General features: G+C 32.7%; 1 protein-coding gene across 9 annotated transcripts in view; it reads right to left on the bottom strand.

Moving 5' to 3' along the window:
- LOC149568074 (nudix hydrolase 2-like) overlaps positions 1–24,371 on the bottom strand; it is a 121,163-nt gene that overhangs the window by 84,128 nt on the left and 12,664 nt on the right. For 7 of the 9 annotated variants that reach the window (XM_089821077.1, XM_089821085.1, XM_089821079.1 and 4 more), the window contains exon 2: positions 19,322–19,569. In XM_089821077.1, the coding sequence (XP_089677203.1) occupies positions 19,322–19,501 (180 nt within the window). In that variant the 5' untranslated portion in view covers positions 19,502–19,569. Of the gene's footprint in view, positions 1–19,321; positions 19,570–21,170; positions 24,166–24,371 lie in introns of those variants that run through there. The other 2 variants (XM_089821084.1, XM_089821083.1) reach the window with 2 other exon arrangements.

The raw sequence follows: 24,371 nt of genomic DNA, 5'->3' as shown, positions 1-24,371 counted from the left end.
TATAGGTGGTCTAAAATGTACCTAAGGGAAAATCACACTAAAAGACCAGAATTGCAAGAAAATATTACCAAGAAGCTTAGGCAGACAGTTGGGGTATCTAATATCACATTGCAAGGCAAAAGGCCACTTAAGTCATATAGTGCTTGTAATTTTCAATGGAAACAATACGATAGATCACTTAAGTGAAGCCAAAAAGCACTTTTTCTCTTAGGTAACAAAACTCAACATCAGAATAGAACCAAAGAAACACATCTTGACTTCCAAGGTAAATGCTTTCTAACAATCAGATAACAAAGAGCACCCCTTGTGACTTGAATGTCTAAATGTCAAAGTGAAACTAGACCCAAAAAGTATTCCAAGAATTTTCCGCACCCAGAATAACATTTATGTCAAAAAAACATAAATGACAATGTGATATTCTGCCTCTTTAAGCACCTGGAATTAGCTTGAGGATCAAACTGTTAATTGCAAATCAAAACAAAAGTGCATTCCCATGCTTGAGCAAATCCCTACAAGGTGGGGTGTCCATTTGTAAAGTTAAAACACGTAATATCTAGGGAATTCTTGCCATACCCCAAAACTTCCCAGTCTCAAAATCTCAATTCAAAATAATACATAAATTACACCGACATGCTTTAGTGTACCCCAATACCTAGTGATGTCATGTTTCTAATTTGTATATCTCTTAGGTGTGCTCCTATGCTTCTCATTGTCAAATTGTCAACAACCAGATAGATCAAAAAGCATGCCTTCCATACATCAAAATCAAGGTTTCTTCCTCAGAATACCAAAGGAGACCATTGAATGAGGCTTTCTAGAAATATTGTGGATTTCCAAGAATCAACACTTACCTTACTGCCTGCATCACAGACAAGAAGGAGACCATTGAATGTGGCTTCCTAGAAATATTGAATCAACCCTTGCCTTACTGCCTTCATCACAGACAGGAACTGAGTTCAAAACTCAAAATTACACATTTTTTTGACAAATGAAAGAGACTTAATTCACTAAGATCGATTGTCATGTTCAACAATTCATCAAAAAAGTTGGTCATAACAGAAGAGATTCATTATAATAATTGTCAGGGCCCAAGTCTCAAATTGCCTATTTTCAGACCTTATAATGTTTAAACATCGTTATTTTTTAGAACGTAATCATATTCTGACAAAACTGTTTTTATAGTGATCATTTATAGATTGACATTTCTGGATGACCTCGTAGAAAATCCGTTGTAGATGTGTGGTCATATTCACAAGTGAACATGGCAGAAATCTTCATGGCTTATGCCTCTCCTCCATGCTCCAAAATGCAGTTGTTTGCTCTTAGAAACTTTCCTCATGTATTTGCCCTTAATTTTTCAGAGTGCTGTTTCTAGAGCTTGTAGTTTTCATCATTATTTTATTTCAGAAAGCTGCTTCCTTACCAACCCAAAACAGTTCTTAGTAGAAAATTCGAGACTGAGATATGTCAACTTTGCCACTGATGTGAAAGTACACAAGTTGAATTGGATGCAATACTTTAATTCAGCCTGTTGCGGACAAGTCAAGTACCCATCTTCAAGGTGGTGTATGGTCCCCTCTTCGTAAAGGAGAATAATGCAATACTTTCTACTTTGAAGTATTTTACATTGGTTTATGTTTACAAGTTTGTTCTAATTCCTTTATTTTCTGTGCAAGACCTACAAGCATCTAAATCCATATATTTCACCCAAATGTATTTCTTTTCCAAGTACATCTATTTCCTTTCTCATGCAAGTGTGCTTCCCTTTCAAACAATAGCAGACCAGATTTGATTTCAATTCCAGCAAGTTTGTAGAATGGGTAAGTGCTCATCGAGAGAAAACTACTACCCTATGAACTCAAAATCCTATTCCAGATTAGATTGATAAATTATTAATGATGAGAAAATGTTGAAACTACAACATTCTTATCATTTCTTATCTTTCGGTTCTTGGGCATCTCAAGTTTCAACACAAAGCTTACAGTTTATCAGCACTCCAATACACTAACAAAAGATTATATATCTTTTCAACAGCACAAACAGCCTAATATCTAAACAGTTAATGCACCGATTCTTTTTGGCAAAAAGCATAGACCAAAAAGAATAATTCACAAGAATTGAATTGGATCGAAAAAACTAAACAGGACTAAATAAATTTTAAATATTGAATACAAGATTACAATAGAGACTTTAATTTAACCTGCAATATAAAGCTTATTAAAATCAATAATTTCTTTAATATAACAAAACAACACAAATCAAACGCTAATATCCACAAGTAGTTGTAAAATGATCATTCCATAAAAATGTAAGTGCATAAAACATTTAATAAGTACTTATAATATTGTACATGAAATAAATAAATGAAAATAATACATTAATCTCTACACTTAGTTATGGATTGCTTGGCAATACAACCAAAACAAAAATTGCCTGAATACCTTGTATAAAACAGAAAATCTTCTGAAAGAAAATCTATGCATAGATCTTCAAGAAGATCATCTCAGAATAACGATATGCCTCAAATAGCTAGAAATGGCTGTTGGTGTAAATAAGTATTCACTATTTACACTTTACGCTTTACTTGAGTTTACTTAAGCTAATGCATTTTCATATTAGATGTCATGTAGACACATAGGAGTTTGCATATCAACATGAGTTGTCATGTTGACAACACAGTAGTTTGCACTTCAATTCAACACATGTTGTCTACTACATCTCTTTATGAGATACACTTTTGTATTCTTATCCTCTTTTGTATTCTTATCCTGTCATTGCAGCACATACTTTCATGCACAACGGAGGATAATCAACCTTTTGTGGGCATGTGTTTAGTTGTTGTGCTTATCACTTGCATAACTCTTAGTATCATGCATTGCCTTTATATTCAGGCACATCTACATGCATTGTGTCTAACTCTGAAATCCCAAAATCATTTGATCAATATTCAATCATTCATTTAATCATATCATTTTGTCTCTCTTGTACTATCAATTGAGCTTCTGGATCTTGGCATTTTCATTCTTTGCCTTAAGCAAATTCTTACATGGTATAAGAGCTTGAGGCAAATTCTTACACGGTATGAAATCTTGAGGCAGATTCTTACATGGTATCAGAGCCAAAGGAGCATTCATTGCATTGCCATTGGAGAGGAAAAAAAATGTGCAGGTCAAGATTGAAGCTTGTTGGTGCTAATCAAATGTTGGCTTCACATTGAGAAGGTCTAAAAAACCCTAAACCGACTTTTGTTTCATCCAAATCGGAAATTTGAGGTGAAATCTAGAGGCAATTGAATTTTGGAGGTGCGGCAACGGCGATTCAAAACAAACATTACAAAGGGGATTTCCAAACAGCGATATCTCACATACGGACTCCTTTTTCAAGCAATTTCTTTTTGTTTTGGGGTAGAATTTTGTGATCTACACATTGGTGCAAATTGTTTGGGATCTTTATTCCTGAATTTTAAAGAAAATCACAAATCCCCATTTTTACAACTTTATAGGCTTCGTTTAGGCTCATATGGACACACTTTCAGGTACTATTTTTTTTTAAGTGCATGCTTTTTTGTCTACTTTCCAAATCTGGTATCAGTTTGGAGTAATTTTGAGTGGATATAGTGCTTTCAGCATTTGGTCACTTTGGCCTATTTTGGCACTTGTAATTTATTAGATCTTGTGTCCTAATTGTATTAAGACTGTTATTGCGTCATATTTTATGTTGTACTATTCATATTCAAAAGTCTACTTTGGCCAAATTGAGCAAGTCGCAATTGTATTCGCACTACATATAAAGTGTCAAAATCACATTTTTAGGGGGCGGGGGGGGGTTCCTTTATTCATTGCGTTTTGGGGGTACATTACTAATGTAATCATGAAACATCCAGCTGTCATAAACTTAACTAGGAATAATTATGCATCATGGGCAAAAGGCATCATCGCCCATTGTACATGGCTTAATATTTTGCCTAATCTTTATGGACTCGTACCTGAGCCAGAAACATATTGGAAGAGATATGCTTGGGAGATTAAAAATGAAAATATTAGAGGTAAAATTGGATCGAGTCTCCATTCCTTTAGATATCATAAAATCTACCATTTGGTCATGGATGATGATAAGTTCATGGCTTCCCCTCTCCCAGAATGGAATCTTATTTGGGAACACTTCGGAGATCCAGACATTCCTCCAATACCAGCTGATCCAATTGCATTTTGTCTCATTCCACTTGCTGATGCAGATAATATTCCCAATAATGATGACACATTTGAGTTCATTACAGATCTTGCAAACATGGAGCGTCCTGATGAGCCAAGGCCAAAAGTTGCATCACCTACTGCTCAAGTTGCAATCACATCAACTGTTGTTCTTGATGATACTTGCATGGATTTCAAGTGATTCAGTGCAGCAAGACATTCCTTGTCGTCCAGTTACAGCTCCTTGGGATGACTTCTTGACACACATTGCAGATTTGTTTGTGGAATCCTACATTGAGGACTTGGGAGACTATATTGATGATATCCATCTTCTCTTTGTTGAGGATGATCCTTCTTTAGTTGTTGCGAGGGAACACTATAACCCTCAGCATTCTTTACTTAATCATTCCGTTGTGTTTGACATGATTGTGGATCCTTTGATACTTAAGTGACTTGATCACTTTGTATAGTATAATTTGATGTTGAGATTTACTTTAACATTTTAATTTAAAACCTTTAAGTGAAATATCACTTTTTGAACATATTTAAACATAATATGTAAATTATATAGTGAGCAAATCTCACTTGTAAACGTTTTCCACCGCCAAAGAAAAAGCATGATCACAATCCCAATAAAACTCTAAACACAAATAAAATCAACATTCGATTGAAGAAGATATTAGCCCTAATTATCAAGCGATTGACAATATAATTGTGAGTCAAAATGAAGCAAAAATAAAGGATCAGCTAAATTGCTTTTCCAAAATGAAATACGAGCGAAACGAATTAGCCTAGGGCTAAATAGATCGTTGCCTATACAATGTTACAACCGGTTTGAGGCTCTCAACCAAGATCAAGAATAGGAAATTCTGAAATGAAGCAAAATAGATATAAAGAAAAGAAAATAAATAATACAGCCAAAATATATTTTCCAGAACAACAAAATCTAGAAAATGATTATCAAGTTTATCAAAGAAAAGTCGAGGATAGAATTGAAATAGTTAGAATCATAAGCAACCACTATTCAGAAATCAGTGGTATGAATGTGAAACTCTTGGATTATTTGCAGTCTAGAATAATCCAAAACCAACAAAATTAATTCTAGTAGAATGGTTAAGCGCAGGATGTGAGGGTCAAGTAAGAATATTATCCCTGTTAATAGTGTAACTTTTTGTAACTAGTTTCCCAATTTTGATGAAACTTACATAAGAAGAATGCAAAAACAAACTTGGATAATATTAAAAAATTTACCAGTGGAACTCATCCATATTCAGCTATTTAAAAGAATTGGTAATTCTACAGGTGAATTTTTAGGTCTAGACTCTACTTTCACAAGCTCCAATGATATCAAAATCCTAGTTAATATGTCTACTGAATTACAAGTTTTAAACCCATTAAAGATTATAACTAATAGATCAATCTATAATATCGAGCCTGGTCTATCAAAATCAAATTATAGAAATTGTGTTGTTTGATAAGGAATCTAGACATAATGATTATAATTTTTATTCTATAATTGATCCAACTTCAGAGTTTAGGGTCCTGGATTATAATAGTAATAAGAATATTGTGATAGGGGGTTCAAGTAAAAATCTAAGGAAGGATGAATCTCAATTATTAAGAAATCCAATGAATTTAAAAATGGACCTTAACAGTCAGATTCTTTTGCCAAATTCAGACATCAAAGGAGAAATAGTGGAGACAGATGTAATTCAAAGATTGGATTCTAATCTAAATCTAAATTATTCAGGTAAAAGTAATCACAGAGAAAATTGTTTAGAAAGGAGTGGAAGAAGTAACATTCAGAATGACAAAATATGTGCTCAACTAGAGCAAGGGAAGGAGTTGGTGGAGAATGATAAAAGCATCTTAGATAATTCAGTTATAGCAAACAAGATAAAGAAGTTGGAATGTGAGAAATGTCAAAATCAAAATCTATATATCAACGACATTAGATAAAATATCAGAACAGATAGAAAATTGCTCAAGGATATAATATTGATTCATAATGATATATGTGATCATCTCATTTCATAGGAAAGGGCTCATAATCCGCACCTTGATATGAAGGACCAATTCATGGAAAATGAGACAAGACCCAAAAGATATAACTTTAAGGAAAGATAATTTGTCTATACTCTCAGATAAACAAGAAATTAAAGAGAATTCGATGGTATCTGGAATTTAGGAGTAGAATAGTAATTTCGAACCCAATATTAAATTAAATATGGAAAATACCATATCAATATCAAACCAACCTTTACAACAAATTTCCTTGGAACAAGAGGAAGGCAGAAATAAGTTTTAAGTCAAATCAATTGTCTAACTGCCCAAAAAGAAATTGATTTAAAAAAGGCTAAAATTATGGGTTTATCTAGAACGGAAAGAAAGGAAACAAGGAAATATAAAAGATCAAAAAAGAGAAAACATTCAATAATGAAAGAACATAATTCTTGAAATAGAAGCAAAAGAAAAGAAAAAAAATTAATCAACAAAATACTATGGCCATAGAAAGGAAGCTCGAGGAAGCAATTACTACTTTGGAAAAGGAAAAATCAAAAGGATTCACAAGTTATATAAGTTTTGGCGAACTCCAATTGGAGGCAGATATCCACTTGAGGAAGATTTAATGCTTGGTAAATCCCAAGAAATAGAAGGGCAAAGGGAGAATAAGTCGTCTTCTGATCTTGATCATGAAGGGTTTGAAGTTATCTCTGATAATTATAAACAAGCACATAAGAAAGATTCAGTAGATTCAGAAATTATTATTTTTCATTAACCAACTCCAGAAAGAATTAATCACAGCTTATCAAGTAAATTAACAAAAGAACAAGTCATTCTCTTAGAAAAGAACTAAACTGATAATAGAAAGGATGCCAAGATTAGTGACATAATATCAAATAATCAGGATGAGAATGAGATAATAAAAAGGGGTTTAATTCCAAATACTACCCCAAAATCTATCTTGGATAGAGTTGGCTTAGATTAAGAAGACTATCTTGAGGAATTTGAGTCTGATTCAGAAAATGAGGAAAGTGAAGAAGCAAGTTAGTTAATTGAAAGAATCATGGAAATGGATAAGGAGGTTTCTAAAGATGACGATCTAGAGATTAATGTAGAAAATCTCAATCCAATTGATATTAAGTGTAATAGTGAGTCAATGTCAGGTGAAAATAGAGTCTTAGACTCAGCTATGATAATAGGAGAAGATAATCATCCAATCTCAATACCCTTAAATGAACAATATAAATTCAAGAAAAAGGATTTAGATTCTATCTCATAACACAGAGGAAAAGCAGAAAAGGAACTAATACTTGTAATTATATTCCTATAGAGGTTGAGATGTTTTTAAAAGAATCTGAATTATCAAATCAAGAAGAATACTCGGATAATAGGAATTTGGATAAATTAGAAAGGGATAAAGTTAGAAAAAGTCAAAATTGGGAAGAGTTTGGGATTATGGATTTGGAAGTATTTCAGCAAGATAAGGATAATATAAACGAAACAAATGGTCAAATTACGAAATCAACAAGCAAAGGAATGGTAGAAAAAGATAAAGAAATAAGTAACAAAATTGTGAAAGATTTAGATAAAGATGGAGATAAATTTATTGCTAAAATGTATAGAATGCAAGTAATAATCTAGATAACCTAGGCATCAAAGTTAACATATAAGGCTTAGATCAACCAAAATGTGGTAAGCAAACTAGGAAAAGAGGAAGAAAATTCTTAGCTGAACTTAGAGCAGCTACAGGTCTGGCAGACAACCAGAAAAAGATTATCAGCTGAATGTAGGGAAGGGGAAGATCCTTCCTGCTAAGTCCTGAAGTTAAAAACTTGAAATATAAGGGGTCTTAATGCCCCTAATAAAAAGTGTTTACTAAAGCGTAAATTCACATTTTTTGAATCTGATATAGTTTTAATTCAAGAAACAAAACTTAATAAAGGAGACAAACTTAGAAGAAAATAGGGGTTTGGAAAACAAAATTGGTTGATTCAGATAAGGCCTTTGGGGGACTAGGTGTTATATGGGATCCTAGGAGGGTAGAATTTAATCCACTCATTTCAAGAAGTAATTGGATAGGGGAAGTTAAAAGATTTAAAGGTGAAACTCAATTCATTCTAATAAATGTATATGGACCAACTCCAACATCGAATAAGAAAGAATTATGAAAAGAAATAAGTAATTATCCAGAAACAATTTCCTTAAAAAATAATTTCACTGGGGGAGATAGTCCTAGACTCTGGAGAAAAAGTAGATGGAACCTCAACCATCTCCTACGTTACGCTAGACTTCAAAGCTTGGTTTGCAAAAGAAAATCTTATAGATATTCCAACAACTAGTGGAACTTTCACTTGGAATAATAGACGAGCGTTTTTGTAATATAGCAGAAAGATTGGATACATTTATATACAAGGGAAAATTAATTTCTTTTAATCACCTCTTGGGTTAAGTCATTCTTCCTAACGCAAGATTTGATCATTACCCGGTTAGGCTAGAAATAGGTGAACCTCATTAACCATCAAGAAATCCTTTTAAATGTGAAAAAAATGTGGTTTATAGATGAAGATTTTCTTAATAACATAAAGCAATGGTGGCATGAAGAGGAATTTGAAGGATTGTGAATAAACTGTTTTATATCAAAACTAAAATCTATAAAAGAAAAAATTAATAAATGGAATAAAGAACACTTAAATAACATTTTTAAAAAGAAATTAGACAATGAAGAAGAATTAAGAAATTTAAATGGAGAAATTATCAAGCAATGGACAATGGTAAATTTATCAAAGAAAAAGAACTTTTGGCTAAACAAGAAATTATTCTAACAAAAGAAGAAATATTCTAGAAACAAAAACCAAGAGAAACTGGGTTGTTAGAAGGAGATAGGAATTTTTTTTAAATCATAATAGTACTATCAATAGAAGATATATGAATAGAATAGTAAAAATCAAGGATCATGCAGGTAGGGCAATGTAAAACCCAAATGAGATAGCAAAAACATTTGTTAAACATTACACTGAAATTCTTAATAATTTTGAATCCTCAAATTTAACAGCTCAGAATAAGATGTTAGGATCAATTCCTAAAATAATAACTCTCGGAGATAATAAGACCTTAAACAAGAAATTTACTAAAGAAGAAATTAAAGAGGGCCCTTTCCAACTTAATCAAAATCAATCTCTGGGATCAAATGGTTTTCAAGCTTTTTCTTTTCAAAAATGTTGGGATATTCTAGGCGATGATCTCTAGAATGCAATTGAGGTAACTAGGAATTTTGGATCTATTCTAACAGAAATTAACAATACATTCTTACCTTTAATTCCAAAGAAGTCGGACTATGAGGACCTAGGAAATTTTAGGCCCATAGCTTTATGTAATACAATTTACAAAATACTCTCAAAAGCGCTAGCCAATAGGCTTTAAAAAGTTCTCCCAAAATTCATTTTAGAAGAACAGCGAAGTTTTGTTGCCAATAAGTCAATCTTTGATGGTACTTTTGTTATTCAAAAATTAATTCACTCTGTACAAACAAATAAGGAATCTTGTATGCTAATTAAATTAGAAATTTCTTTGTAAAACTCTAGAAACTTTTGGATTCTCACACCAATAAATCAACTTAATATACAATTGTATTTCAACTCCAAAAATATCCCTTCTCATAAATGGCACGCCTGAAGGGTTTTTTAGCATTGCTAAAGGGATCGGACAAGGGGACCCTATTTCACCTTTCCTCTTTATAATTATGGCAGAAATTTTTGGCAGAGCAATAATAAAGGTTCAAGCCGAAAGGAAGATAAGAGGTATCACAGTTACTAAAGAGGTTCCTAAAATAACCCACCAACAATTTGCTGATGATACTATTTTACCAAGAGAAAATACCAAGGAAGAAGCTCAAAATTTTAAACAAATAATAAATTATTATATAGAAACTTATGGTCAAAAAGTAAATGGCAATAAGTAAGAAATTTTCTTAATTAATGCAAAAGAGGAAGTGGAAAGAGACATACGTAGAATTATGGGATATAGAAAAGGAACCTTCCCTTGTAAATATCTTGGCATTCAACTTGAAAAGGGAATTAGAGAAGGTAAAGCTTGGGACACGATTTTAGAAAAATTAGAGTAAGAATGGGAAGTTGGTAAGGTAAATGGTTAATTAAAGCACGAAGAATGACTATGATCAAAGTAGTTCTTTCGAATATTCCTATATATCATATGTCATGTCTTCCACTACCCAAAGGTGTTAAAAGGAAATTAGATTCTAAACTTAAATATTTCTTCTGGAAAAGGTATTGAAGAAAAGAAAAAACAAGCTTTAATAAAATGGGAAAAAATTGCAGACCTAAAGATTTTGGAGGCTTAGGAATTAAAAACTTTAGTTGGCAAAACAATGCGTTAGGAGCAAAACTTGTCTAGAGAATGTTCAAAGAACATATTAGTAAATGGGCCAAAAATTTATATCATAAATATTTAAACAATAGTAATAATCCCTTATCATTGTTTTGAACAATTAATCCTCCAAAAGGATCAAGAATTTGGAACTTTATATCAAACTATCGTCCATTAGTAGCCAAAAACTTAAATCGGATATTGGTTTAGGACAGGAAGCTTTATTTTGAGAGGACTGATGGGATGGGCTTCCCTCTCCAAACAATGCAAACCTACCTTAAACATAAAACATACCCTTACAAATCTATGGGGCAAGTATGTGAGTTATTATAAAATTAAAATATACAATAACCAACATGGAGGATGGAAATGGAGTTCTTTAGATGAAACCCCTCTTTCAAAACAAGAGAAACACGTTATTATTTAGTCAATTTTTTTAATAAAAGACAAACAAATCATAAAGAAAAGGAAGATAAACTAATATGGGGAGCATCGAAAGATGGAAAATTAGGGTACGGAAAGATAATAAACTCGCAAACAATGGAATAAGATCGATATACCTCTGAATTTATGCTGAGATCCGATATGTCTTCCAAAAGCAAGCATCTTCCTTTGGGCAGCTCTTTAAAGGAGAATTCTAACAGCAGATAGGTTTACTAAAATGGATTTTGAAGGACCATGGAGATGCCCTCTCTGCGAAAAAGAATCTGAAACTGTTGAAAACTTAATTTTTGAATGTTCATTTGTTAAAAATTGGTGGTATTAGTTATGTAAGAAATTAAACTAGAACTCTGCATTTCCTAAAAATCTTTTAAACTTTTTAAGTAGTTGGCTGAAATATGGCAGTTCTAATGTTTATAGTAATCTATGGAAGATATCCCCGTCTATTCTTTTATGGGAAATATGGAAAGAAAGGAGCAGAAGAATTTTTTGTAGTACAAAGATGGATCTAACAACCTTCTTTAATAAATTAGAGGCGTGCATAAGTAAGGTAGCCAACAATAATCTCAGAAATTCATATAAGAAGGAAGGATCCTTTTTAGATTGGGATGCAGAAATGCAACAAAAATAGTTTAATCTAATTAATCCACCAATGATTTATACTAAATCAAATAAGATTTCTAGGAAAGAATGTAAATGGGAACCTCCTCCTATAGGATGGTCAAAATTAAATTTTGATGGACCTTCTAGAGGTAATCCAGGATCAGCAAGCTTAGGATGTACATTTTATTTAGAGAAGGCATTATGTCTAATTAAACGTGTCAAAAACTTAGAATTGATCTCTAACAATTTAGCAAAATTAGAAGCCCTAATAGAAGGCTTAAGACTTCATCAAAATATAGGAATTATGAAACTAATTATAGAGGGAGATTCACAAATTATCTTAAATGTGTTAAAAAAAAGCAAACCCCTAATTGGATCCTATATTCTAAACTTGAGTATGCCTTAGCTATAGTCAATAATTTCGAAGAAATAATCATTTATAGAGAAGGTAATAAAGAAGCAGATAACCTTGCTAATAAAGGAGCAAATGGAGAAGAGATATTAATAAGATAAAATTGATATATTAACCATTAGTTAGACAATTGCGCTTAGATACTAATAAATGTAGAAATCTAAAAAGGTTTATTTGGGATATAATCTCATAAAGATTAAATGTAGATGTTGTAAGATAATCAAACGAAAATAAAATCAAATATAAATATGTATAATTAAAATAATATCTCTTAATAGGGATCTTTTGTCATTGAAATTTTTACAATTATGTATAAATTCTAATAAATTAGTCAAACTGACCTCTAAATAGGAGGCCAAGAGCATGTCCACAAATATTAAAAGGTACCTCTATCAATTTTTAATTGCAAGGATAAAGAAGGTAGATTTGGTAAAAGCTACATTAAATATAAGATAGGCTTAAATTTGATATGTTAAAGGATTTAATTTAACACCTGTCATGGATTGTATGTATTGAACTATTGGGAATAATTAACTTGTATAATTCATATTTAGTCATTAATTTAAATATCTTTTCCGCAATTACTTAAGTCTACAAAGCATTTATGGGAAATCAGTTACTCCAAGTGACCTATATAAAAAATCTTTCTATTAATATTCTCTATTATAAACTTAGACCTTTAGCATCACAGATTAGCTTCTTAGATATCATTAATGCTATATCGTTTTTAATAACTCACTATATTAATTAATAAAAAATTATTGGGCCTGAGATCAATAATAAATCAAAAGTAGAAAGTTTATCATTAGATAGAAAAGAAAGGTTGATTACTGAAGTTTTTTATTTGTAAAATCATCGGATTTTCGTATCATCTGTTTTCTCCAAAGTTTATGGCAGATTAGCACATTGATCTTATAAAATCAATATCAAATTACAAATTAGAGTATATCATTATATAGGCAATGTCAACCAATCATATTTCTTATATCTTCTTAACTGAATACTCCCCCCAAAAAATTATCATCATAAATAGCCCATTCGTTAGCCAATAACATTTTGTATTCGGTGATAGATAAAATTGAAAGGCGGATGAATTAAATTACTGTTATAGATAGAAATAAAGGAGCAACCGATTTATTGTTTTGATTATGGATTAGAAGTAATAACAATGCAATTTTAATTTCAACAAACTCCCCAAAAAGAATAATGATTGCCGAGCATCGATACATTACAATATAGTTGGAAATATCAGAGGCACATTTTTTGAGATCATATAACTTAATGCTCATATGTGTCGAATTCACTCCACTATCTTGCATTCATTAGTAAATAAACTGTCCTAGTATCATGAACCTTCCTTTTAGGATCATTTTCATCAAGTTTTTATTGTCAATCAAGACAATAAGAAATTCATTCTCTAAAGGAGTCATTAATAAGACTTTAAGATAGGTTTTACATTAAATCATCTGCAAAGTTTTTTTTCCAACAATCAATTCTGGTTCTTTTAGCAAGGTAAAAGCTTGGAGATTATCCTGTTAATATCAGTAAAACGAGAATTTTAAATCAGTTGGTGTTTTAGGTGTTAGTTCTACACTCAAAATGGACATGACTATCATTCTCTTTCATGAGCATGAGGTAAGAAGTATGGCTTTCTTAGAACAAGTTACGCCAGAAAGGTGGGATAGAATATTGCAAGTAAACGGATTATGTGGTTTGATTGGCAGTTGGGAGATTTCTTAGTGAAAAGTTTTTTAATTACAGTCATACTTAGAGAACCAACAGTGAAATCATTGGTTGTTTTATACCTTGTCTGCGAGCAAGGGTCACTCAATGGGACACAGTAAAATTGTGTGAATTCCTATTTGATCCTACCTGGACAAAAGGTCTTCATCACACTATTTTCAACACCAATAGCCGGTTTGAAATCCCTTATCCTGAGGATTATATGGATTGGCCAGTAGGGAGTCTCAAATTGGCCAAAGCTCCCAGGCATCCAATATTGTCTATCAGGGACCAAGATACCTTCAACAGAGCATGGACAGTAATGAAACCAAAAGTTTTTTTTCTCCTAAGATGGTGCGACATAGTCAAGGAAGTAAAAATCAATGGCTGATTCCTATGTTTAAGAAGGCAAAACTGGCCATTCCTCCTATCACGGTTGAAGATAATCACAATGATTTCAAGATAATTTTGCCCAGTCTAAAGAAATCTAGCTATCTGAACAAGGTCAGAGTCTCTTCAATGGTGGCAGGGCAGGAAAGTATCAAGTCTACAGAAGAGACTGAGGAAGAAATCATTGTAATTTGTCATTCAGATGCTTAGCAGTATGATATATTTAGGGTAGATCTATTTAGCTTTCTCGGTTACTATAATTTTAGTTTTATTCTTCAAGGTCTGTATATAAAGCCTACTATTGTACAAAATGGATTAATCCGTCTTCTAAACTTTATATACCTATTATATAATTAAATAATTAAAAGACTTATGAAAATTCTTGTAATTTGCATTTTTCATATCGTTTATGTTCTTAAAATAGGTGGACATTGTAAGCTCTTGTTTTAAATTTTAAATTTCTATAAAGCAGATCATGGAGCAGCAGAGATATAATAAATTTTAATAACTTTAAATAGACCAGTTATTTAAGATTATTGATTTGCAGATATTTAGTATCGGGCTTGGTAGTTTCTTTTATCAGCTTTTTCTCTATATCTGAGTCTGTCAAAATGTAATTTTTCCTTATCCAATCAAGCATAATTTGAAATGCTTGTTTCAAAGGCATTGCTTGCTAATCTCCATGAAAATGGTTATTATGGTTGTTTCAGGCTATTAAGTCTTGGCCTCTGTAGTTAATTAAGGGAAGTAGTAGAGCTTCAATTTAATAAAATATGTTCATGGTTTTTAGTCTTTTTGAATCCTTTTCATAAAATTTTAATTATAGGTTTTTCGTAGGTCCCCTATAGTCTCAGTGGCTTTTTGTTTCATTCCCGACATGAAGGGTTTCATTGGAGTTTTGTTTGTTTTTCTTTGGTTTTCCTGGTTTTCTGTAGTTGTTAGTTGCTTTTCCTGGTTTTACAGCTTTTTGCGTCTCTGTGAAGCAAATATATTGCAATAGGAGTGGATGTTTTTTCTTAAGCCTTCTTTTTTTCTTGTTTCTAATCTTTTTCTTTGTTCTTCATGAGTTGTCCTTATGTCTTGATTCGGGTTTGTTTCGTTTTTTCTTGTCATTTCCTTGTGTTTAATCTTGTTGCAGTAGATCTTTAGGTGGTGTTTAAATGGCCCCTAGTTTTATTTTCTCCCTCTTCTGTTAGTCCTCCTCTTGTTTTGCGTGTGTTAAAACTTTATCCTAGGTCTTTTAGCGTTTTTCTCTTAATAGTTTTCTCTTTTCGGATCTTTTCTAAGGCTTTCTCTATTTTCTTAGTTTAGTTCTAGTGTTATCTGAATTTTTTTGTTTTGTAGATTCAAGCCCTATTGAGCTAGAGGAAGGATTCTTTGAGTTGATTAGTTTCTCTGTGTTTGTAAGCCTTTAATTTGTTCTATTCTTTTCTAGCTTTCAGCTTCTATTTAATCCTTTCTTTTTTGCCTCCTGTTTTCAATTTCAGTCTAGGGATATTAGTATCTAGTTTTCTATTATCTCTCCTTGTTTTGGTTTTTTCTACATTAGGCTCTATTTTTAGAGATAAACCTTGCTAGTGACATTTTATGTTTGATAATGTTATTCTCGAACATAACAATGTCTCGAGTAATGTTTTTCCCTCTGTTTCATTCTATTATTTTCCTATGTAGGCTTCGTTTGAAAGCTTAATTCTAATTTGCTATTTAGCTGGCACCGTTTTTATCTTAACATTAGAATGTTTAGTATTCTTAGGTATGTTGATGTTGTTTTCCTCTTGTCTAGATCAGTTGATTTATGTTCAGAAGATTATAGTGTTTTAGTGGTTAGTTTTGTTTCAAGTGTGTTTTAGTTTGTTTAAACTTGTCTTAGGTTTCTTATGCCTTTTATTTCTGATAGTAGGCATATTCAATGAAACTTTAGTATTCACTAAATTGTGCATGTTTTGTTTCCCTTATTGCTTCCTATAGTTTTTTTTTTCAAGTTAGATTTCTTCTAAGAACGTAAAGCGGGATTTTATCAACTTCTTTGATTAATCACTGAGCTTCAATAGTTGATTCTAGAATCATATTGGTAATATGTTACGAAGTTTCTACTTCATGAGTCTGGTAATATGTTACGAAGTTTCTACTTCATGAGTCTCTTTGTAACTCTAGACCTTTTGACTGACGGGTCAAACTTTAATCAAATAAAAATAGAAACTCTGTCATTGTTGCCCTTCATTATCCTGACTCTTCATATCCTATAAATTATGACTGAGATTTCTATATAGAGCAATCTACAAGTCATCAGAATAAAATATGGAAACCACCATTAAACTACGTGAGCTTGTAAACCAAATAGCCTTCGATGGGCCAATAACAGGAATTATTATTAAAAATATGTTATTATCAACACAGTTTTTGATAACAAGAGCAGTCTATCAAATATTGGGGAAAGAATACATTTTCAACTTAGATAGATACAGAGTTCCTTCCAATATAACTTCTATGTTCGTAGCTATGGTTCATATAGTTGAAGCAGAGAAGTATGGTATTGAACTCCTATGCAGGAGACTCTTCAGGAGCATGTATTTAGGTTATCTTGAAAATGTTTTGATAAATATAAACGAAATTGCATGATTTCTAGGCCATGTAACTACAATATCAATATGATGGGAAGGAGTAATGTTCCTACTTTTCCCATTATATTTACTGATGATTGAAAGAGATTAAATAGATGGAAATCTGTGGTCAGAAGAAATCTGGATTTTCTAGTGTATTTTATTCACATCAGATACCCTCCTAGGTATGATTGGATCGACCAGTTTATGAAGGAGTATCAAGTTGGTTTATGGGAAGATGTCGAAAATATCAATCTTGAATACATTAAACCAAATAAACCTTATGATGAAATTTCTGATTCTTATATTCTTTCTCAGTAATCTGAATTTTAGGTTTTTGTATGTTAAAAAGGAAGAATGAATAAAATAATATTTTATACCTTTTATTTCATACTAAAAGAGTGAAAATGTATTGTTTCTGTTTCAATATTTCGAAATAAATATTGTTAAGGAGTAATTTAAATAATAAAATTAATAAATTAGAATATTTCAATTGTTCAATAGATTTAGGGATTTGCTTACTTGTATTTGATAATATATTAATCTCAATTATAACAGCTTGATCTTACTTTATTTTATTTGGCAGGTACTTTAATAAGGATATCTAAGAAGTAGAACTACAAATGTAGAAGTTAAAATGTTGGGGTCAAATAATTAAATTAGTTAAGATTTAATCAAAGATAATTATCCATCCCTAATCTTGGATATCTAACAGAGATGGATATTAAATTATTTCTAAACTTGGGCCTTATGGCCTTTTACCTATCCAAAAATAATAATAATAATATATTATTATTATTAATTTTATTATATTAATAATGAAAAATAATAAATCACGTACCGTAATGTGTCAACATCTGAGGCAAATGTTTCATGTCAACTACTATGAGGTTTTAAGTGATTAAATGTCTGATGACCCAGCTATAGGGTGCTGGCTGGCATCCTATAAATATATTATTAAAAACATTTGTACAGAGCAACATACAAATAGACAACAGTCAGCCTCTAAATACGAACAAAGATAACTATGCAGCAAGCATCCTATTACATATTAGGGGCCAATATAATAGATCATGATCTGCTTAAAATAAACTTATCATAGGTTGTAGTTATCACTAAGTTGTGTCACCTGGATATAGCCAATCTTTCGATCTATCAAGAATGTCATGTATATATATATATATTCTATGAAAGGAGATATGAAAGATTATTGTTGAGAATACACAACAAAGATATTTCAAGGAAAAGACATAATATTGGACCCCAAATCCCAGCAACAAGAAAATAGTCTTGAATGCAACATCACAAAACTTTGGACATAAAATGAACAGCTCTTAACATCATACAGTCAGCTAGTGATATAAGCAGGCATTGGAAGCCCTATGAGATAGAGAAGAGGGCAGCGACTCAAAGATTAGAAAGAGCCCAAATAAGCGAGAGGATACCATATGGAAAACAAACACCCGATGATAAAAGGAACACAACAAAAATCGTACAACTAAAGGTAGTAATAGAAAATTAATTCAGTAAACAATAGGTGAAGGGCCACAATCTCTAGAAGAGATCTGTCATTCACTACCAAAGAACAGGGATTACATTTGGCAATAGAATTAGAAATAAGATGTGTAGCAATAAACTTAGACAGGGATATCATTAATTATCAATGCTGGAAAAATAAAGACCAACAGATAAATATATTAAGGCAGGGACCAGGTTAAAGATATATGAATAAGATTTTTTAGCCCCATAATTAATACATGGCTAATGATAAGTTTAAGGAAACAATTTAAGATTACAATTGACATTGATTTATATATCAGATATACCAGTGTGATTAAGAATTAATTAAATAAATATAAAACCCAAGGCCAATTAAATCTGAAGACAAATGAAATTAGTAAGGAATAAAATACTGATATTTTCCATTCCAAAGCAACATCCAAACTCAAATAGATAATCTTAGGACAAATTGGATTAATTTCCATAAGAGGTCCTTACAAAGCTCCATTTTGCCTCTCATTTAATGCATTGGAAGTAACTCCTATTGGCCACGTATTGACATTCGTCAAATCTTGAGAAGCATGACAGTCACTAGCATGGAAAACATGGATTTGATCAAGACCTTATTAACAAGATAATCAACTGAAAATGATTCCACACCAAAAATATAGTATGGAAATGACATCTAAAAATAATCAGTCAATAATTTTGATACAATCAAAACACTGAAAGGATGGTAGGTATGCTAATACTAGTACAAACTCCTAAATGCTTAGCTGCTATTTCCAAATGCATGAGCTTATGTGTTTCACTTTAAAAATATTACAAAGCAAAAATAGTAAGAACAGCAAAGCAGTCAGTGTGTTTGACGTATCAGCAACCTTTTGAGGGGAAAAAAATGCAAAGCCATAAAAACAACATAAATAGGTAATTGATGGTTTGCTTTCAACTCGTACTCTTAAAATGAAGCAAAGTGCACTAGAAATATAAGATATATGCATCATGGAAAATTGCAAAAAACTTATAGAAAAAGAAACATAATATGACATCCTCATAAAAATTTTGTTAAAGTTCACCTTTTTTTCCCATTCAGATAATGATGCCCTAAGCGAAGAAACAAACTGAGCCACATCTGAAGGCGTATTGTCAAGCTCAACAATCATGCCATCATACAAATCTTCATGTGCTTTAAGCAATTCTGGTTCATGCTCACCAGACGGTGCACTTGAAACATCTCCATCTATTTTATGCTCCATTAAATCTCTCAACGGTGATATGTACACAATTACTATGGGCAGCTCAGCTGAGTTTGCAATTCAGTAACCTGAAAAGAAGACTTAAGATTTGTGAAGACAAGGCCCGAACAGAGAATACTTTAAAATTTTAAATTCTTTAACCAAGGAAACGTGAAAAGAGTACATTAATGTGCTATTTGTTTAAAGCCGAGTCAAAGAATGTTGATCTTTCTTAGCTATATGTAGTTTGTAGCTATCTAATTTTACTAAGAAAATGGATGGCAACAAATAAGTTCATCATATATATGCAGCTTACAACAAGAAACTATTTACAAGAACCTAGATGTCAATAACATACTCGTGAATAAATATACCAAGTATGAGAAGGATGGCATATTCCTTAAATACATGTAAAACTATAGATTCTCCAGAAATATGCAACCCCAACATATATATGATAGGTTTTAACCTTTTTGATAGAGAGCTTCAATTATGACAATCATAATTCATATATGCAGATGGGATAAAGATAAAGAGATTGACCAAAATTCTCCAATTGGATGACCAGAAGTCAAAATTCAATTAAAGCGCTAAATACTAATATAACAGAAGCCTTTACAACAACTTTTTTGTTTGTGTTTATATACAACAATTACATAACATGTAATGATTATATTATTCATCTCTTCCTTGGCAGTCATTTTTAACAGTAACTAGGCACTAGAGATTGGGGGGGCAGATGTTGGCATAGATTTGGTAACAACATTGTTATGCATGCAAAAGGTTTTGGACTGGGCTACACAGATGCAGAAGACTAGGGTGATAAAACGGTGCAAACTTTTACCCTCGGCTAACAATAATTCAAGTAAGCAAAAGCTTGGCCTGCTTTATATCTCTGAATGAGATCTCTGGCTCACATCACATCACCCCAAACCTATACCAACTTCTGTTTCTCCTATTTGCATATAGTTGTTTTTGCTTCTGTCATTTATCTTTCAATCTTACCACATCCATTTTCAAACTCATAGCTTTAGAAAGCCAATTATTCAAGGCTGCCTCTACATATTTTTTTGTGACCAGTTGCTCCTCCACCTATCCCACTCTGGCCCCATTCCCTTGACTTCTAATTTCAATTCTCTCTCTTCAAATAAAAAATATTTTCCAGAGAGATCAAATATTACCCCAGTTGCAGTCCTCTCATTTAATCCATTCATGTCAATTTTAGTTGGTTAATGCTTTCCTACTTTAGGAACTTTTGACTGAGATGTATAAGGTTTCCTACTCATGCCTAGCTGACATTTTTCCTGTTTATAAGGTTTCCTATTCATGCCTAGCTGACATTTTTCCTGTTTATAAGGTTTCCTATTCATGCCTAGCTGACATTTTTCCTGTTTAACCCAGCCTGCAACTTAATAACTTACCCACAAGTCGGCAGGTCTTGTGGCCCTGATACCACTGTAAGAATCCGAACTCCAACAATGCAACACTATGAAAACTCGAAAGGAAATAGTTCTGAAATTGTATCATTCACCACGTGCATCTGGCCTAATACATTGATTTGTTTGCTACTGAATGTGCAGAGTTAACCATTGATTAAGTTCGTACATCTATATTCAGTAACTCTGAACATTAACATTACTATTCATGACTACAACACCAAAAAAAACGTAACAATGGAACCTGAATGCACCTGTGGTGAGCTAGCAGTTTATACGGTTCCCCTTAAGCCTGCTCTTTAATGAATAGAATTCTAAAAAGTATCCATGTTGATGTCCTGCTCGTACTCACATCTATTGCCGGCACTCTCTCTTTGAGGATGGACCTGAGTCTGCGGCCTCCTTCTTTATCTACAGTCTTCTCACTCACCCTTGTTGTGTGCCTATCGGTGGATGATGATCAAGTCTTCCAGTGCCCAGCTAGTTGCCTCTGTCCCTGCGTTCAGGCAGACGGTATAGTCTGTGACGGCTTTCCCAGAATAATGATGACACCTGCATTCCACCATCAGGTTACACTCCCTGTGAGTTACCTGCCAAAGCCACTCTCAATGCCATTCCTTGTATCAGAAAGTTTTGCAGGACCTTAAGCTCTAACGCATATGCATATGCAATGACTCTCCTAGCCACGTCTGCTATGATAGCCTTCTCTCTCTTCTGCCTGAATCGGTACCTAGACTTGTGGTTGTTTCTAACTAAGGACAACTCAAAGTTTACTGCAATGAACTATACTGCACTATACTGCAATGCCCATACCTGACTAGTGTGCTACATCCACGAGATACTGGGGCTATTTCCAGCCTCTCAAATCTTCTCAAGCAGTTTCATCCTTAAGAAAACCAGTCACATTTAAGCAGCCTTCTTATATTTTGAATAATATCACATTTCATGGTGTGAATCCCAATGTAGCTCCTTGCTTTTATAACCTCGATATGAGGGGAAATACAAACAACTAGGCAATGTGGGATAAAAGCCAATTTTCTCTTTTAGACACTTAAGTTACTTTTGTCATAAAGTGACTTTAAAGTAACTTTACAAATCAACTTCATAAAATAAAGTAACTTAACTATAGGAAGTTCCCCACTTAAATATCTCCCCCAACGAAACCAAATAGAATCCTGTGACTAGCTGGCATCCTCAAAATAAATGTCGTTAGCCTATTTGGATGGAAAGATAGACCAACAAGGCGCCATAAGGCCTAGTGTGGAGAAGGGGACATTACAAAAGCTCAACTTACAAGGGTTCTCTTATTCAGTTTAGGCTGGGTGTGTGCTTGATAGGAAGAGTACTTCCGGCTGTTGTTTCTACCTAGGTTCGACCATGGTCTCCTTGTATAGCAAGAAGCAATCTTGTATAGCTGACTACAGCTAAGGCGGAGCATGTTGCAGCATGTGTAGCTGCAAGAAAACCAGAGTGGCTTCATAAATTGTTTTCAGATTTATTTTGACAACCTTTAGAACCTCTAGCGATTATGTGTAATAACAAAAGTTCTGCTAAGCTGTCAGTCAATCCATTTTTTCGTGACAGAACCAAACATTTGGAAATGATATACCACTACTTGAGATATATGGTTCAAAGGCAAGCAGCTGAACTTAAGAACATTTCTACAAAGGAGAAGACTATACACATTCTCACCAAGCCACTTCCAAGAGTGAAGTCTATTACTTCTGGGATAAGCATGGTATACTGTAGAATGATGCTCTAGCTGAGAGAGAGTCTCTTAACCTCAGTAATTTTAATGAGTTCTTCCATAAGAGAAGTTTGAGGTGCAATCCCTTGTTAATGAGTTCTTCTCTATGAGAGAAGTTCAAGAAACAATCCCTTGTTAATGAATTCTTCTCTACGAGAGAAGTTTGAGGTGCACTTCCTTGTCAATGAATTCTTCTCTGTGAGAGAAACTTGAGGTGTGATTCCTTGTTAATGAGTTATTCTTTGTGAGAGAAGTTCAAGGAAAAATCCCTTGTTCCACCCACTGGGAGTAGATACGGTGGATCCAGCCTCTGGGAGTAGCCATGGTGGATGTCATGTGTGTGACTCAGTGACTTAAATTGTTGTTTCTTTATTTCACCCTATAGGAGTAGCTATGGTGAATATTGTTATACTAAGATAACAAGTTTATTGTGAAAATCTATGATGAGATTTTGTGTTGACATTATTTTTTGGTTGCAGCTATATGCACTTGCTATGAGATGGCATTCTCAAAATCTCTCTTTTGCTAAGAGGTGGTGTTGAATTTTTTGTAGCTGCGATAGAAATCTTCAAACCTGCATTGAAGTAACTTGAATTCTCTGAGATTCATCTGCAATAATGGACTAGTTATAATTCATTCATGTTGTTGGTTCTTGTTGATATACTTTGTTGTATATGAGCCTTTTGAGAGTTTGGACCATTCTTTTCGTGATCATTAATTTTATCAGCGATAATTAAGTAAAGCCTCTTCCGCCATTTTTATCTCTATCATTCTCTCTATTGAGTCAGTGTGCTATATATTTGTTTATGTGTCAAGGCAGCTTGTGGTTTTGTATGACATGTCAGTTGAGTAACATCAAGTCATTCATCCAAGTTATAATTATTGTTCATTAGTTTTTAATTATACTATAATGATTTATAGGCTCCGACCATTCATGGAGACACAGAGTTTTACTATCAATTTTAAGTAATATTGTTGGATATATGGAATTTGACAGGGTTTTTGTAAAGCGCGCTCTCTCATCTTACGAAAAATCAACTTCTTGTCTTTTGTTTATTGAGAAACATTCAAAGTAATAAAGTATTGTGTGGCATTGTTGTTCGAGTTCTGTATTTTTTATTATAGCAGAGTTACAAGTGAAGGGAGATTACATTTGATTTTGAGGAGTTGTATGTATTGTCTCCATTAGTTTATTTGTGCACAGTAAGCTCACAGACATACATACTTGTTATAAGGATTATTTCTAAGTGATTGATATATGATAGTTGGCTTTTACTATTGTCTTTATCTTTATATTCTGATAACCATTGTCCAGTTAATCTTGAGAACAATTATCGTGCTTATTTGATTGACTAAGCACTGAGGAGTTCAATCATAAGCTGGAGATTTGTAATTGTCTTGAGTTTCTCGATAAAAGAATCATGTTTGTGGGATTGGGTTGTTTCCCCTCAAGCAGGATTCCCAGGATAAAATCCTAAGTGTATTTTGCTTTTCTGAATAATTGTTTCTATTGTTGCATTTTTATGTTATTTCTGATTCAAATTTGACAACTTCCATCTTTGGTACACTTATCACTTTATAACTATTCCATTTTTAGTGGATGTGTTGCATCAACACCTTTCCACATTAGAAGATGATCTATCTTTAATCATTTGGTATGAACTCATATGAAACTTCCAAGACATAATCACTACAAAGTGATAGCACC

Source organism: Cupressus sempervirens, chromosome 3 (genome assembly GCF_028749045.1).
Source record: "Cupressus sempervirens isolate cs-2001-9-10 chromosome 3, ASM2874904v1, whole genome shotgun sequence".
Taxonomy (NCBI): Eukaryota; Viridiplantae; Streptophyta; class Pinopsida; order Cupressales; family Cupressaceae; genus Cupressus; species Cupressus sempervirens.
This window is presented reverse-complemented; position numbering and strand designations above follow the sequence as displayed.